The following is a 17,250-nucleotide window of genomic DNA, read 5'->3' as shown; positions in this document are numbered from 1 at the left end:
TTTAAGAAATGTCTGTTCAAGTCCTTTGCCATTTTTTGAATTAGGTTATATTGTTATTATTTTAGGCGTTCTCTATATATTCTGGATATTAATTCCTTATCAGATTTGGAAATATTTTCTCCCATTATGTGGATTGCCTTTTTACTCTTTTGATAGTGTCTTTTGAAGCACAAACATTTTTTAATTTCCATGAAGTTCAATTTATCTATTTTTCTTTTGTTGCCTGTGTCTTAGTCAAGAAATCATTGCCAAATCCAATGTCATGAATCTTTTGTTCTATGTTTTCTTTTACGAGTTTTATTGTTTCAGGTCTTTCATTTAAGTTCTTGATCCATTTAGGTTAATTTTTGCATATGCTGTAAGGTATAGGTCCACCTTCACTCAGTTACATGTAAATACCGAATTTTCCCAGCACCATTTGTTGAAAAAACTATCCTTTTTCCTTTGAATGGAAAGTTGTCATTTGATCATATACAAAGGGTGCCAAAAAAATGTATACACATTTTACAAAAGAAAAAAATTGTATTAAAATTGTAATACTCAATATATACCGATAACAAAACATGAATACAAGTCATGTTTGACCTTTGCAATTACAAGACATGCTCAAAGTGGTTGCCATCAGCGTAATTTTAATACAGTTTTTTCCATTCTTAAAAGGTGTATACATTTTTTTGGCACCCGCTGTATATAAGCATTAATTTCTGGAGCTCTCTATTCTGTTCCATTGGTCTATATGTCTCTCTTTATGCCAATACCACATTGCTTTGATTACTGTAGCTTTGTAGTAAGTTTTGAAATCAGTCAGTGTGAGTTGTCCAGTTTTATTCTTTTTCAAAATAAAAGGCATCCAAATTGGAAAGGAAGAAGTAAATTATCTCTCTTTGCAGATGACATGATCTTCTCTGTAGAAAACCCTAAAGATTCCACATACAAAAAAAGTTGTTAGAACTGATAAATGAATTCAGCAAAGTCGGACATAAAGTCTACATACAAAACTCAGTTGTGTTTCTATATGCAAACAGGGAACAAACTGAAGAGGAAATTAGGAAAACAATTCCATTTACAAAAGAATGAAGTATTTAGGAATTAACCAAGAAGGTGAAACACTTGTGCAATGAAAACTACAAAATATTGCTGAAAGAAATTTAAAAAGACATAAATAAATGGAAATACATCCTATGTTCTTGGATTGGAAGACTTAAATGTTAAAATATCAGTACTTCCCAAAGTAATCTACAGAGTCAATGCAGTCTCTATCAAAAACCCAATGACATTTTTTGCACAAATAGAAAAACCCATTCTAAAATTCATACAGAATCTCAAGGGATATCAAATAGCACAATAGTATTGAGAAAGAACAACAAAACTGGTCAGCTCAAACTTCCGGAATCCCATGATGCATATTTTGGTACACTTGATGATGTCCCACATGTCACTGGGCTTTGTTTGCTTTTCTTTAGTTTGTTCGTTTTTGATACTCAGACTTGAAATTTTCCATTGTCCTTTCTTCAAGTTTGGTGATTGTTTCACCTGCCTGCTCAAATCTGCCTTTGAATCTCTCTAATGAATTTTTCATTTTAGTTATTGTACTTTTCAGCTTCAGAATTTCTGTTTGGTATCGTTTTAGGTTCTCTGTCTCTTCATTGATATTTCACACATCATTTCCTTGACTTTCTCTACATCTTCCTTTAGTTCTTTGAGCATCTTTATTAGATTTATTTTAAAGTCTTTGTCTAGTATATCTGTCATAGGTCTTTTTCAGGGACACTTGTAATAGATTTATGTTTTTCATTTGAATGAGCTATACTTTTCTGTTCATTTGTTGTTGTCATTCTTGAACACTGGACATGTGAATCTAATAATTGGTAACTTAGCAAATGATATTCTCCTTTTCTCCGAATTTTCTGTGGTTTATTACTGTTTTGGTTTATTTGGTTTTTTTGTTTTGTTTTGTTTTTTGGATTGTCAGAGACTATCTCTGTGCTGAGGATCAGCCTGAGGTGTAAACTGAAGATCTCAGGTCTTTTCTGAGCCTTACCGTGGCCATGTGTCTGGTCAGTTTCTAATTTTTCTGTATGTGTAGTAGTTTTGGAATGTTCTAATCTTTAATGTCTGACTCCTGAAAGGTGAAAAATTGAAAAATGAAGTGAGAAAAGAGGACTCTGACTATTTAAATCACCTGGAAATCACTTCAACTGGCAGGGGAGGGCAATATGGAAAGGATAATGACAATGGCTGCCACCGTTTTTGTGTCCTACTCTGTGATCAGAAGCAGCAATCAGCAATGAAAGCACAGTTTTCCATTGTTTGGAGAACATGGTCCTTTTTGCCACCCTGGTTCCCATAAGCTGTGTGCAGCTGCTCCAGGAACATGTGTACATGCTGCCTGCCAAGTGTTTGTGGGGTGGGAAATGGGTCACTTCTACTGTGCTAAGAGCTGCAATTGACCTATATTAACCACAGTTTACCATCCTGGTCTTCCTCTGGAAATTGCAAGCTGTCAGCAGACTCCAGAGTTCCAAATAGTTACATCAGACAGATTCTGCCAGTGCAGTTGTTATCTAGGTGAGGAGACAGATTCAGATTCCTGTTGCTTCCTACTCTGCTATCTTTCCAGAATCCTCTCCACAGAGAACTTTTTGAAGAGCACAACACCCCCCCACCCACTGTACAGATTGAGTACTGTGTTACGAGTACTCAATTTTATTTGACTTTGTTTAAAATTTGCTTTTTTTCTTCCCTCTCTGATCAGCTCATTCTAGAATCTGGTCTTTTAGATCATATTACTTTTTTGCTAGTTGACTGTTAGATTTGGATGATCACAGAAGAGTTCATGAAATGAATCCCCCAAATGATATTGAATTTGATGTTGAAGGATTGGTAAAATTTAAAATGGGAAAGGTGGGATGAGACTTGGGAAGGATATATTCCAGATTTCTGGAAAGTACAGAACTGTATCCAGTTATTAATAAAATAGATGTCTTTTTCTGTGACAAACCCTGTTAGATATTTTAAAGTATTGTTTACAATTCAACAATAACCTAAAGAGGCAGATATACTTATCCTCATTTTCCATATAATGCTAGTCTCCCTGGGAGTCCCCTGTGCTTAGCATTGGTCCTGGATAAGTGTCCTAGTTTGGCTGATAAATTATATGCTTGTCCTACAGAGAAGCAAAATGGTATCCAGACTTATTAATAAACTTGCCCAACTTGCTTGGAAAGAGCCTGAGTTGAGCTCATTATTTCATTTTATAACAAATAATATTTTCTAAAAGCTGTCTTGAGTGGAATACTCAGGATGGTTTTGCACTAATAATGGGTGGTAATTAGCCCCAAACCAAACAATGCCCTACACCTGCCTAACAAATCATAAAAGCAAGACTTAAAAGGCACAAAGTGTTCCAAGTAATTTCTAACTGCATCTTGGATCAAAACTCAAGAATATAGGAATACAAAAACATCCAATATTCAGCAAAGTGAAATTTACAATGTCTGGCATCCAATCAAAGATTACCAGGCATACAAAGAAACAGGAAAACAGAACCCTTAATGAGAAGAATTATCACTTGATATCAACTCAGAACTAATACAGATTTTAGAATTATCAGGGAAGGTAATTAAAACAGGTTATTATAACTGTATTACATGTTTAAAAAGAGTTAAATATAGATATGGGAGATGTAGAAAAAAAACCCCAAATATTAATAGAACTAAATGTAGAAACTACAATATCTGAGATGAAAAATATACCAGATGGGATCAATGGCAGATTAGACATTGCAGGGAAAAAAGATTACCGAACTTTTAGGTATAATGGAAATTATCTAAAATGAGTCCCTGGGGAAGGGAGAAAATGAGGAAAAAAGTGAAAAGAAGGTAAGTGAGCTGTGAACAACTTTAAGCAGCCTAACAGTATACTTGTAATCCCTGAAGATTAGAAGAAAAGGGTGGGGGACAGGAAAGAAATGAAGAACTAGCCAAAAAATTTCCACATTTGATAAAAACAATAAATCCATAGATCCAAGAAGCTAAGTAAACCTGAACACAAGAAATACTAAGAAAGTTACACAGAGCCACATCATACTTAGATTGCTCAAAACCAGTGATAAAGAGAAAATCTTCAAACAGCCAGAGGAAAAAGGTTTCATTACATATAGAGAGATAAAGATAAGGCTGTTTGGCAGCCAATTTCTCCTCTGAAACAATGGAAGCAAGAAAACAAAGGAGCAGCATCTTTAAAGTACTCAAAGGAAGAAACTATAAACCTAGAATTTTATACTCACTAAAAATATCTTTCAAAAATAAAAGAAATAGGGAAGGGGCCCGGGGATAGGTGGAAAAGGGGAAGAGGATTAAGAAGTACAGACTTCCAGTTATAAAATTAGTCATGGAGGTGTAACGTAGGCATAGGGAACAGAGTCAATAATATCATAATAATTATCTATGGTGACAGGTGGTTACTAGACTTGTTATAGTGACAACTTCATAAGGTACATAAGTGTTGAAACACTATGTTGTACTCCTGAAACTAATATATTGCATGTCAACTATAATTAAAAATATTAATAAAAAATTTTTACAGATGAAATGAAGATATTTTAGACGTTTTCTGACCTACAAAAACAAAAGAATTCATTGCCAAATGGATGGGCTTTCAGGTACCCTGTCTGATTGGGCATGGATGATTTAATGGGCAGACCTTAGCTGGGTCAGTCAGACTATCCTTCTAGGAATGTGGGTCTTGGACTGAGAAAATCATATTAATATATGAAATCGGGGCCTATGTGTATGTAAAAGAAAGACTATTCCATGATGTGACCACTGCCTAAGCGTTGCTGGACCTGCCAGCCAGATCCAAGGCAGAACAGAGGTTGCTTCCCCTAAATCCCCTCAGAGACTCCTTCCCTATGCCCCACAGCAAGCTGGTTTGTGCTGATTGGTGGAATAGGCTGTTGCCCTGCCTCAGGCAAGCACGATAGGCATTTTTCCCTTATCAGGCAGGTCACTCCCCAGTACTCCTGTCCATCCTGCCCTGTCCTGTGTAACCCCTTAGCATCTGAGCACAGTGTGGAGGATATGCATGGTGTCTTCTGCCACCTGGGACTGCCTCCTATGTAAGTTTCTTTAATATACTGTTAACGTAATGATAGAGTTGTGAGCCTCTTCCTCTGGTCTCTCAGCTCCCAGAAATTTTCCCAGCAGTGAGGTAGGCCAGGGAGACTGAATAACAGAGTGGGTTGTGGGAGAAAGAATAGTCCATGAAATGAGATGTAGAGGTCGGAAGCAGACACTCCCTAGGTTTCTGTGGTCTTCCAATTCCCCGCTTTCTTGTTTCCTGATATTGAGGTGCAGCCTTGCATTTGGATTCTGTAAGAAACCATTCCATCTTTAGAATAAACTTATCTCTTTTTAAGCTAACATGTACTTGGATACTTGTCACATACACACACAAAAAAGTTGCAGATTTTCTTCCTTGTTTATTTTAGAGTAAATGATTATGTCGAGGTTGTCACATCTAGACATAAGAACAGAAATAATAGTCAGTTGTGAAGATTTAACATTTCTAGGCCCATTGTGTTTTCTTGGTAAACGTTAAAGCCTTGGGTTGCTGTTGAGTAATGGAGGAAAAAAGATGTGATAGCTTTAAAAGTTAGTCCCCTTTCTCACCGTCTAGCATGCCCAGGAAGCCAGAAATTGTTGAAGAATGAGAAAAACAGTCACTTGTGCCTCTCAATGTTGGTTTTGGAGTCTAGGAAAAATTAAGGTTTTACATATGTACTATTTGCTTTTCAAGCATTCTCCATAAGACACTCATATGTTCTGGTTGTTATCAAATATGTTAAATAAAATTTTTAACTTCCATGCCTGAAAGTCTTTTAAAAGAAAGGGCTTATTGGGCTATTGCTAGCAAGGAAAAAACCAGGCCCTGGGGCATGAAATCTAAACCACCAGCAGCAGTGCCAGGTGGAAAGGGCAAAATGTCCGACATCCTGGAGCTGGTGACCATTTTTATACATCAGGAAGGAGGGAGAAAGACTCAAGACATTTTGAAAGAATTTGCACTGGCTATAGATAAAAGGGGTGGGAAGGTGAAGCAGAGCTAGTTCTGGGACAGGCTCAGCAGAGTCGGTAAGGTATCAGTGTTTGCTCCTTCGGATGGGTTGTGGGCAACTGTTTGGAAAGTACATGTGTAAACTACAAGTGGAGGTTCCTGCGATTCATGGTACCTGGCTGTTCTCTTTTTCAGATAATTGTGGAAGTTAATTCAAGGTTCCAACATATACTCAGGAATGTGAGCTGTCTTGTTAGGGGGCCCCTGGCTGCTAACAGCCTAACTGCTCTGCCTCCTTTTCTCCAGCCCACTGTAATTTAATTTAGAACATTTCAGAATTTTTCTCTTGTCAGAATCTTTGATTTTTGCCCTTTCATTAACCACTAGTCCTTTTATAAGACTTTTAAAAGTCGTGTTTTTTTTATCACTAATGTGTTAAGAATATATGAATTTGATAGATTCCAGCTTCTGAGGCCATAACAAATGATTGTGTTAAACAAGTTTTTATTTCTATTTGTATCTCTAATCTAGTAGTTTAGTTTTACTTTCTTTAATTTAACAGGAGCATAAGTATGCTTTTGACTGAGTATTTTGTTGGTAAATATCTTGAATTGACTAGATTCCAATTTAGAATCTCAGACAATTCTCTTTTAATAGTTGCCCTTTAAATCCTCAGTGTTCTTGTTTCTAACAATGTATCTTGTGATTCTTTGTATTTTTCTTCCTTTCTGGGTGAAGTGACAGAGCATTAAAGTCTTTTTTGAAGGTTTTGGTGATCTAAATACTGTTTGGGGAGCTCTGACCTACTTAGAATAGTTCTTTGTGCTAGAGAGCATGTTTATCCCCAGGGTAACTGCTGCAGAATTGCCCTGTGTGAATGCATTGAAACTTCCCACTTGCCAGAGCTTTCATTACACCAACACAATGAAGCAGCATGCAGCCAAAAAGAAGTAAGGAAGGTTGCATTGTATTTGACTTCCTTGAATTAAATTTTATTCATCTCAGTGTTTTCTACCGATTCTTTAACAATAATATTATGAACAAGGATTTCCCAGCAATAGTTGCTTGCCATGTGTGTTCATTCTCAATGTTTGCTGGGTTGAGAAACACCTTTATCCATTTTGTTTAATAAGACATTATACTTACAGATAAAATTTTACTCTGTGCTTAGAGCTATTTTTAGACATATGGTTCTATTATAGCAGTGTAGTCCTTTTAGATTTAAAGATAAACTATCAGATAATTGCATTTAAACTTACAGTATATATATTAAATATTTGCATTTATTTATATTTCATTTTTGTGACTGATAGTAGAATATCTATGTCATTTGCTCTATCTCTTCAGTAGACTTTTCCCCTCACCATTTCAGCTTTTAAATGCAAACAGATCTTTATCGAGAAATTAGAAAAAGAATCACTTAAAATAATAAAATAAGCAGGGCATGTTCTGTTTGGTCGTTATCAAGACGTATTTGAGCATATGTGATGTTTGTTAACACTAGACATTGTGATGAATAGAGAGATGTTTTATGCACCTTTGGCCTCCAGGAGGCAGCATGATGTAGTTAAAATTTCTGGATTCTGTCTAAGGGAACTTGGTCCTTTGTCATTTTAAGAACTTACCCGCATGAAAATATTTGCCCTCTGAATCATAAAGTTACACTGGCACTCTTAAAAATATTACATTGTTATTTGTGTCCAGAACAGCATGAAGCACATGCAAATTTCAGTGGAAACCAGAGTCCTAGGGCTGAAAGGGACCTTAGAGAACGTGTACAGCTTTGGTCCTCTAACTCTGCTCTCAGGGGCTGGAGTGAAGAGTTCCGCAATTGCAATTAAATGATCAATTATTAAATTCAATAATGACAGGATTGCTTTCCTGTTAATTAGATAATGAATGGAATTTCCTCATTTAAAATTTTTCGGCTCAATTTTGTCTTTTTTAACTTTCATCACTTCCTGCCCTTTGTCTGCTTGGAAGTTCTAGCTGAATTCAAGATAAAATCTATCCAAGTACAAATGAATGCAAATTAAGATTAAAGCTCAAAAGGTCCAATTTTTTGTGGCCTTGTTTGCTCACAGCTGTGATTTTTTTTTTTAATTTGTAATAGGTATAATATAGTCATATTTTCTGCTCACAAGAGTCCCCTGTGTGTGATAGCAATGAACTCAGTTGGTAGATCAATATTTTATTTCATCCCACAGGAACATGTTCTGCAAAGAGCATCATGAATTTCAAGTGCTCCATCACCCAGTTATTAGTGATCTCGTCCAGGGTTCTTACCAGTGAGGCCCCAGAGATTTCAGGACTTAGTTAAGGTCACCCAACAAATCAATGGTAGGGTTAGGGCTCTATTATATGGCTTCTAACTTTATGTTCATTGTTCTAGATTTAGCAGCAATACTCCACAGGTGTAACTGAATTTGAAGGGAGCTTATTTGTTGGGAAACCATTCACCTATTCTTTAGTAATGTTTTCCCTATTTCTTCAGGTGAGGAAAACAGACCATAGAGTTTAAGGGATTTGCCTAAAGTTTGCTAAAGTTTCTTTGCTACTTAGAGAACAAGCCAGGCCTTGTACTGGAATTGCTGGTCCTTTCTTCGTATAACTGGCTATTGATAGGAAGGAAATTATGAACAAGAGTGATGATACTTTTGAAATTTCTTGAGTCATCGCCTCTTTAGAATTAAAAATTTTCAAGGATTTAGCCAACAGGAAGAGCTGGGCCAGCAGATAGTTATTTGAAAGAGGGTATCAGTTTGGTTGGTAAATTGTGGTTGTTTGGGGGATGTTTGACTATCGCTATCACAAGGGTCACAAGAAATAAATTTAAGCCACTTAAAGATGCTTCTATATTTGTATTTATCGCCCTCAACAAAAATATTTTAAAAAGGAATCATATGCATTTAAAAATATAAAAGTAATTACCAGGAAAATAGTGTAATTTATTTCAAAACCAATATCTCAGATCAATATGAGAAACTAAAAAGTTGATTATGCAACTCACTTAATTTAAATCATCTTATTTATTCACAAAATATTTTCCTGCTATAATTTATCTGTCCTTTGCATTCTCAGTTTGATATTTGAAAGAGTTGTTGTTGTTGTTGTTTAAAGAAGTCCTGGTGGTTAAATACTAGGTTATCACTTCCTAGTGTCTGAATACAAATAGTCAGATAGTTACTGGGACTTATAAAGACCTAAGGGTGGTGCAGGTTACTGGAGTGTGCTCAGTGTGTGAAAATTCACTGAGCGTGGTATGTCCATTTTCCGCATGTGTACTATACTTCCATTAAAAGTTGCAAAAATGTATCACCTATAGAGCAAGTATATTTCTTGGATGGTTAATCTTATCTTTAAAAATTTTATAATCATCATTAGGTGAAATAATTATTTTGCAGCTTTGCCCAACGCTTTTCAACATTTGAAGATTCACCTTTGTACAAAATTTGAATTGAAAATGTCATTATGAAATAGCAGTAGGGACATAACAATATGACAAAGTGATACCTGACTTGCTGGGAAGAAGTGACCAAGTCTTTCCAGGGCAGTTTCTAAAGTAGAAATTGACATTTGAACTGGATTTTTGAAGGATTACTGAGGTTATCAAACAAAAACTAAAAGAGGTAAGTATATTCTGGGTGAAGGAAATGGTACCTACATGGAGCTAAGAAATCTTCTGACTCGACTTTCGTAACACTTTGTATAAATTTCTGTTAGAGTTCTTTTCACGTTATGCTGTAATTTTATTTACTTGATTATAATGCTGGGAGACTGGGCCTTCAAGGGTGTTGTTTATCTTCCCCAATGCCTGCTATGTAACAGGGAGCCAATAAATGCTTGCGGAATGAATGAAGGTGTGCAAAACCATGTGCGGGAAACACCTAACAGTTTGCTGTAGCTCCAGAATAAGGCATAGCGTGGGCATTGCTAAGAGATGAAGCTGGATTTTATGAGTTTTGGAGCTCGACTTTTTATGCTATAGGCTTTTTCTGCCATGCTACACAGTTTGGATTTACCCTGTGAGGAGTTGTAGAGCCATTGAGGATGTCCGAGAGGGATTGGGTAGCATAATCAGATTTATAATTTAGAAAAGTAACAGTTGTAAGCAAAGCAGAAGATATAGCCTGGAGGAGAGAAGAAGATGACATTGGTTAGGAGGCTGTTTTAAGAGTTTAAGGCCAAGTGTGATGTAGGGTGTGGATACACTAGGCTAGTATGCAAGACATTCCAGGTGTTGGGAGAAAAATATTAAAACTTCTGTTTATTTTTTTTGAAGTCTTACTAACGTTTAATATATATGTTGAAAAATCATCTTACTTATTCTATATGTTGATGTTGACTTCCTAGTCTGAATGTCACATTATCACATGTTCTAGCCCCTGTAGGCAAAGCTTCCTGAGAGTGGCAGTTCCACAACTCAGAGGGCATGGCAGGGCTTTTTTGCCCTTTGTGGTTAGTATTTTAATAAAATTGCAATTCCTATGTGCATGGCTTAGTGAATTTATAGAATATATTGTCTAGCTTTAACTAAACTCTCACAAAGTGGTACATGAGTGTAAAAATATTCTCTTAAAGAAACCACAGTTTGAAGAGATAAGCCTAACAATACAGGTGAACAGTAAGTAAATAGTAGAGCTAACACCTCTGGTAATTCTGAGTCACATTATGAATCAAAAACAATGACTGTCTAACTAGATGGGATAAGAAGGTGACAAAAACATAAAATCAGAATGATCACGAATTGACATCCAGTGTTGTTCAGTATGAACCTTGGCTTCAGTTTTGTCATACCTTGAGATATTAAAAATACTATGATGCCAATATGTAAAACTGGGTTTTATCTTATCTTTATATCATCTTATTAAAAGTTGTTTTTGTGTATTTTGTAATAGTACAGTGGTACGTGTCTAGTAATTATAAATGTTTATATCCTAGGGTGCAGCGTCAAGAAGTTTTAATGGGTTATATGATGAAAAAAAATTTGACATGATTGGTTTAGAGAAAGATGTTGAAAAACTAAGGCAAAAAGGGGGTGGGTTGTTTGAGGATTTGTTTAGATTCTGTTAGGTACTATAGACTGTGGTTTCCTTTGTAGTATATGTTATGTGACATAATGTTAACAGTAATTCTGTGACATAGATGTTGCCATTTTATAGACTGCAAAACTGAGGCTAAAAGGACTCAATATTTCAGCCAAGTTCTCTTAAAAACCCATGGTTTTGTACATATTGTTTTTATTGAGTAACTGAGCATTTGAAAATGCTGTTATCCGAGATAAATAATACAAGAAACTCACTTTCTCCAGTAGATTACTAGTGAATTTTTTATAAAGTTGTACTTATAGTAACCCTACCTGAACATCTAATCCATATGTGATGTGTCTTATTTGTTTCTACCTGAGAGTCCATAACTTATTCATCATGTTCAGAGTTAATATTGACTCTTCAAGTTTGTGTTTGATAATAGAATATTCAGTAGGAAAAATTATTTTTCTCTTGGGAAATGATCGTATTTTGAATCAGAAGACTGTGTGTGTTAGGGGGTGGGAAACATACCTATTCCAGCAACTAAAACTGGTTTAAATACAAAGTTTACTGATTTTGTTGTTGCCCTATTCAGATAAAGTTTTTCATGGCTCCTTACGATTCACATATCTCTAGGCTTGTCACAAAAGCTTTCAAGTGATTTCTTCAGTCTTTGAAGCTAACAAGATGAAGAAAAATGCCACAATGCTTAAGAGGTTTTTACCTGGTGAAGTCAGTAGTAATACTTCCATTTTCTTCATGTGTTTCTCTGATTACTTTGAGGTCTTTTGCCAGGTCGTTTGTCTGCTGTGAATTTATATGGCTAGCAGAGTGGAATTTGAATCCACATATTTGCACAAAGCACTGAGAGATGCCATAAAGCAAACAGAAACCTTTCTGGGTGAATTTCAAGAATGTTGTGCATTTTGAAAATGAAGTAACTTCATCTCTTGTTCCTGGTTTATGCTCTCTGCCTGCCTATTATCCTTCCTTTAGGCTTTTTAAAGGTCTTCACTCTGACCTTTTTAGCTTGGGCTTTGATTTGTTTTTCTGAAGAATATCAGGTGGTTAATAAAAAGTAAAACTACATATTTGTCATAGGAAAGTTGGTAGAAAAATTACTTTTCCACTTTTGATGTGGCAGCTGTAGATGCTTAGTCCATGGTTTGCCTTTCCTGATGAGTGTCAAATACAAGGGTGCATGCAAAACCTTTGAGGACGTAATAATTGCTATTATCACATTATTTTCTCCTGTATTTGACTCTCCCTTTTCTGGTTCAAGGCTATTAACTTTCATTTACACATTCTCTCCAGGGTTTGTTCACCTTTTAAATCAATGCCATTGAAACCCCACCATGCACTAGCATTTGCTTTCTGCCTAATTTTTTCATCTATGAGGAAGCCACTATATACTTTTATTTAAAACAAAACTAATTTTTATCCAAATAGGTTTCCAAATATTTATAAAAATAGACAAAAGGTTGGAGACAGTTTATAAGTGTAAAAATGCTTGGAACTCTACTTAGCTTCCCCAGGGGTCCCCTCTCTCCACCATTGTTTCAAGAAACTAGAACCAGGATGATAGATGGGAAAGAAGGCAACCACCATATGCCAAGCACAGGGCTTAGCTATTTAGTCAACATTACAGAATGTCTTATCCCCATTTTATATTGGAGTCCTATGGTTCTTGCCTGGTGGCTAAGAACTTGGTTGACTCTGGGAATGGCCCAAACCTTTCTGTCTCTTGAACACCAGGAGTCAGCATTGCTCTAGTCACATGAATCTTGTTGCCACTAGGTGGCAAGACACAGGCAAGAATTGTAGGCGGACCTGTAAGACTAGGGAGCCTAGTGAGCCATACTTGCAGGGTGGGAGGTAGGGAGAGGCCGTCAGGGTGCCACAAGGAGAGAATTGGCGTCCTAGACTTTATTTCTCTGCTATTTATTTAAGTTCTACCTCTGGTGATGAAGTTTCTGGTGATGGAATTTAAAACTTAGCATGTGTCATCTTAAAGGCATGAATCATAAAATCTTAGCCATTGGAAACTTTGCAAATGTCTGTCATCAGGGAGGTAAGGAACAGTCATCCTTGCTGTATATATGCAGAGTTCCATAGAAGTAGGTTTTTGCAAGATCTCACAGCAAGTCACTGGCAGATCTTGCTCTTGATTTCCAGTTTTGTGGCAATTAAGCTATTGTTTTGAGTGCAGTCTGTTTATGGAAATAAATGGAGACTGGAAGATGTTCTAAATTATACCTTCTGGTTATCCATAACCCTGAATGTAGGCCCTACTCAGCCACAACCAAGCACTGCTGATCAACGGTGGTAATGACCACATTTGCCAGTCCTGTGACGACAAGAAAATGACCTTCATTAGGTCATCACTTAACATGCAATACTGTAAAGTCAGCAGCTACCACATTGTGATACTTACAGAATTATGAGGATGAAAAAAAGGAAGCCTGGATGTGTGCCTGGCATATAGTCTAGTACAATACCTGGCATTAATAAAATGTTTTTCCCTCTGTACCTGCCCCCTTTCTAGTGAACTTTTCATAAGATTGTCTCTTGTCTTGAAAATGTATTAATACTAGATTTCTGGGCATATTAATGATCGGTTGGAACCAAAGCACTTAAGTGGGAGGGAACCCTTTCTTAAGAGTCCAGCATTTTAAACTGTCTTCTTTTCCTTTGTTACAGCAAATGGACTTTTACGAAGTAGTATTACCATGGAAACTGAATATATCAATGCTTTTCTACTTATTTTCAGAAGGAGAGCAGTCAGTAACTATGCTTTTGAATAGTGGCTTTCAAACTTTTAAACTACAACTCAGTACAACAGTCTGTGTGTACATGTGCTTGCGTGTGTGTGTGTGTCTGAAATAAACTTATACTTTCTGTGTGCTTATACACTGGGCTATTTTCTATCGGACCCACTCATGGGATGGGACCACAGTTTGAAAAATCACCTACCTTAGAGAAAAAGATAATAAGAAAACATTCTTTTTAAACTTGTTTTTCTATCTTAACTGAACACTTTCTAGGTTGGCAACCTCCAGGGCCATACTCAAAATGAGAAAGTTATACCTCTTGAAAGATGTAAGGTTGGATCCTAGACCTTGATCTTCAAAGAGTATGTGGGGGGCACTGACATTTTCATGAGCTCACCCACACTTAGTTGTGTTATAGCGATGATTAAAGGCAGTGAGAATAAAAATGCGATGTAAGTACTGTGAATCACAGCTGACGTTTTTGCTAAAACTCTCACCCTGTATTTCTTTTGAGGGTGGGTTTTAACCTTATTTCGTTCAGTTCTTGGATCAGTGGGCTTGTGTGAACTCACATCACCTAGTGAATCTACTTGAGACAACTCCAGCAGTTCAGGTGTGAACTGTTGAATGAAATAGACCGCTGCCTCAGCTGCTGACGGAATAGGGGCAGTGTTGACTGGTGGTTCTTCTTCATAACATGGTATGTGTCATCTTATTTGCTCCTCATAACCCTGTGAGAGAAAAGGTGTCTTCTTTATTCAAAACACCCACCACCACTGAAAAACAAACAAGTAAACAAAACCCAAGGATTCAAAAGGTTAGCTTGCTCAAAGCCACATAGCTACGTAATAGGAGTAAAGCTTCAACCCAGCTCGCCCTTATTACTAAAAGTCTTGATTTCCAAAATCCTTTATAATTTGTAATTTAAAATGTCAATGTCAAGAGTACCTTTGTGGTGGATGAATATTAATTAAAATAGGAACTCTGGGAGACAATGTAAAGAGTATAGCACAAGAAATACATCACTGTTTAAAGGCACATAGCCCATTGTTGACTTTGTGCTTCAGATATTTAAGAAGCGTTCCTTGGAGGAACATTGATACCATTCCCAAAATATTTTTTTCTCCTCTATGCAGCAAACCTGGAAGCCTGTGGTAAATGCCTGTGTGTTATGCTTTGTTGTCTTTACTGCTTTTGCTCTGAAGAAATTGTGAAGTAAGGGGACAGGAGGTATCACTGTTGGCAACATTGAGGTCTGAAAAGATTGTGTAAGAATTTAAATGAGAACTCGGGTCTTCTGACCCCCTGCCTGCTTCTTTGCAGAAGCATTAATCCATGTGGGCAGAGCAATTGAATGTTATGAATAAAGGCCCAAGGTCAAAAATGGCAAAGGAAGAGGACCACACGCTGAATTGCTTCTTGGATTTAGAATGTAGCCACATTGAGACTGCTTTGTGCGTGTTCTATAAAGTGATCCCATGAGGCAAAATTAAGTAAAGTTCTGCACTTTCTGGCTATGTCACGTAGCCAATAAAAAGTCATCGTAACAGGTAGAAATGTTCTTTAAGTTGTGATTTTTCTTTCTGTCCCAAGTTTCTCTAAGCACTTATTTACATGTGACCCAATGAAGCATGCTATGTAAATAAACACTGGGTTAGTCATAGTTTCTTAAGTGCATTTGGCCTCATCCAGCTGAAGGTCTTGATTCTACAAAAGATTAAAGAAAAAGGACAAGTGTGAGTAGAGCATTTATATTACATAACCATTGAAAGGCTGATTAAATAATAATAAGAAGAATGGATAAGTTTTGTTGAGAGCGTCCTGTGTTCCAGGCAGTGTTCACAACAGTGTTTTACACATTTTATCTCATGAAATCTTCTCAATATCTCAGTGAAGGTAGATACTATTATTATTCCATTTTTTACAGCTGAGAAAACCAAGCCACCAATAGTTTAGCTGAATATTGAGGGTCATAGGTCGATAAGTGGTAGAGCAAGTGTAACTGTTATATTGCCTCCTTGTGTAATAGACATTAAACTAAGAGTTACTAGAAAATTGGTCCGAATTGTAGTTTTATCCTTAATTACAGTCTTAACTTGTACAAGTCACTTTATTCTTTTTGCCTCTGTTCTTCATCTCTAAATTATGTATAATAGCTATTCTACCTACAACTTCAGTTTGTGATAGGGATTAAAGCTAGACATGTATAGTGGCTGTAGGGCAGGATGCATTGTGGAAATGAGGGGCAAAGGGGAGGAAGTAAAGATGATTGAAATACTTATTTTTTAAAAATATTTACATGCAAAATGTTGATTTGGCAGTGAGAGAAAAGTAACTGCAATACCGGAGGGTGCCAAAAAAATGTATACAAGTGGACACTTTGGTCAACGTTCCTGACCAGTAGTTTTATGTAATCACAAGTGTCTGGACGCTGATGGTAACCACTCTGAGCACCTCTTGTAATTGCAGAAGTCAAGCGTGACTTGTATTCATCTTTGTTATCGGTATATATTCTGTATTACAATTTTATGCAGTTTTCCTTTCTTAAAATGTGTATACATTGTTTTGGCACCCTGTGTATGTAACTGGTCAGGGTAGGCTACGGGCACCATCTTCATGGGAAGATGAGTGGGAGGGGCCAAAAGTAGATCCTGGAGAAGGAGGTAAAGGGATACCCTGTGTGTGCTGCCTACTGGGGACCGGGCTGGATCGGACAGCAGCAAGATGAGACAGGCTGACATGATGCGGGAAGTTAGGATGAAACATAACCACAAGGCAGCACATTTACAGCAGGTCATTTGCTTCACCAGGCAAATATTAGTGAAGGGGGTGAGAGCTGGATGGAGAAATTCCATAACTGTTTAGATTGATGTTGGATAATAATGAGTTATTTTGAGGCAGGCATGACTAATTCAGTCATTTGTAATGGGGAATAATGTGTGTGATGTGTCGAATCAGTGTTCATTGTACTTTTTACCACTGTCTGTTTTTTTTTTTTCCTCCCCTTTGTCCCTCTCATTTCCACAATGACCTCAACAAGACATTGCTGAGACTTATCTAATTATCTGATTTTTAAATTTGTTTTAAAGCTTGGAGCAGAGTATGAATTGTTTTCAAGAATCATTTCTCTTCTTAGGAATCTAATAAGTAAGGGATAATCAGGTGTGCCTGGCTACTGTGTTTCCTCGAAAATAAGACCTAGATGGACAATCAGCTCTAATGCATCTTTTGGAGCAAAAATTAGTGTAAGACCCGGTATTATATTGTATTAATTATATTTTATTATATTTATTATATCATATCATATTATATTGTACTGGGTCTTATATTACAGTAAAATAAGACCGGGTCTTATATTAATTTTTGCTCCAAAAGATGCATTAGAAGTGATT

At 36.6% G+C, this 17,250-nt stretch overlaps 1 protein-coding gene across 2 annotated transcripts in view; it reads left to right on the top strand.

The window, feature by feature from the left end:
* The window catches only part of FGD4 (FYVE, RhoGEF and PH domain containing 4), a 183,323-nt gene that overhangs the window by 31,187 nt on the left and 134,886 nt on the right, over positions 1-17,250 (top strand). The window contains exon 1 of one of the 2 annotated variants that reach the window (XM_074325842.1): positions 4,979-5,119. The exons of the other annotated variant lie outside the window; for it this stretch is intronic. Within the exon in view, the coding sequence (XP_074181943.1) occupies positions 5,086-5,119 (34 nt within the window). The 5' untranslated portion in view covers positions 4,979-5,085. Of the gene's footprint in view, positions 1-4,978; positions 5,120-17,250 lie in introns of those variants that run through there. 2 annotated transcript variants of the gene reach the window in all.

The sequence above is a fragment of the Rhinolophus sinicus genome, linkage group LG02 (assembly GCF_036562045.2).
Source record: "Rhinolophus sinicus isolate RSC01 linkage group LG02, ASM3656204v1, whole genome shotgun sequence".
In the NCBI taxonomy this organism is placed as follows: Eukaryota; Metazoa; Chordata; class Mammalia; order Chiroptera; family Rhinolophidae; genus Rhinolophus; species Rhinolophus sinicus.
This window is presented reverse-complemented; position numbering and strand designations above follow the sequence as displayed.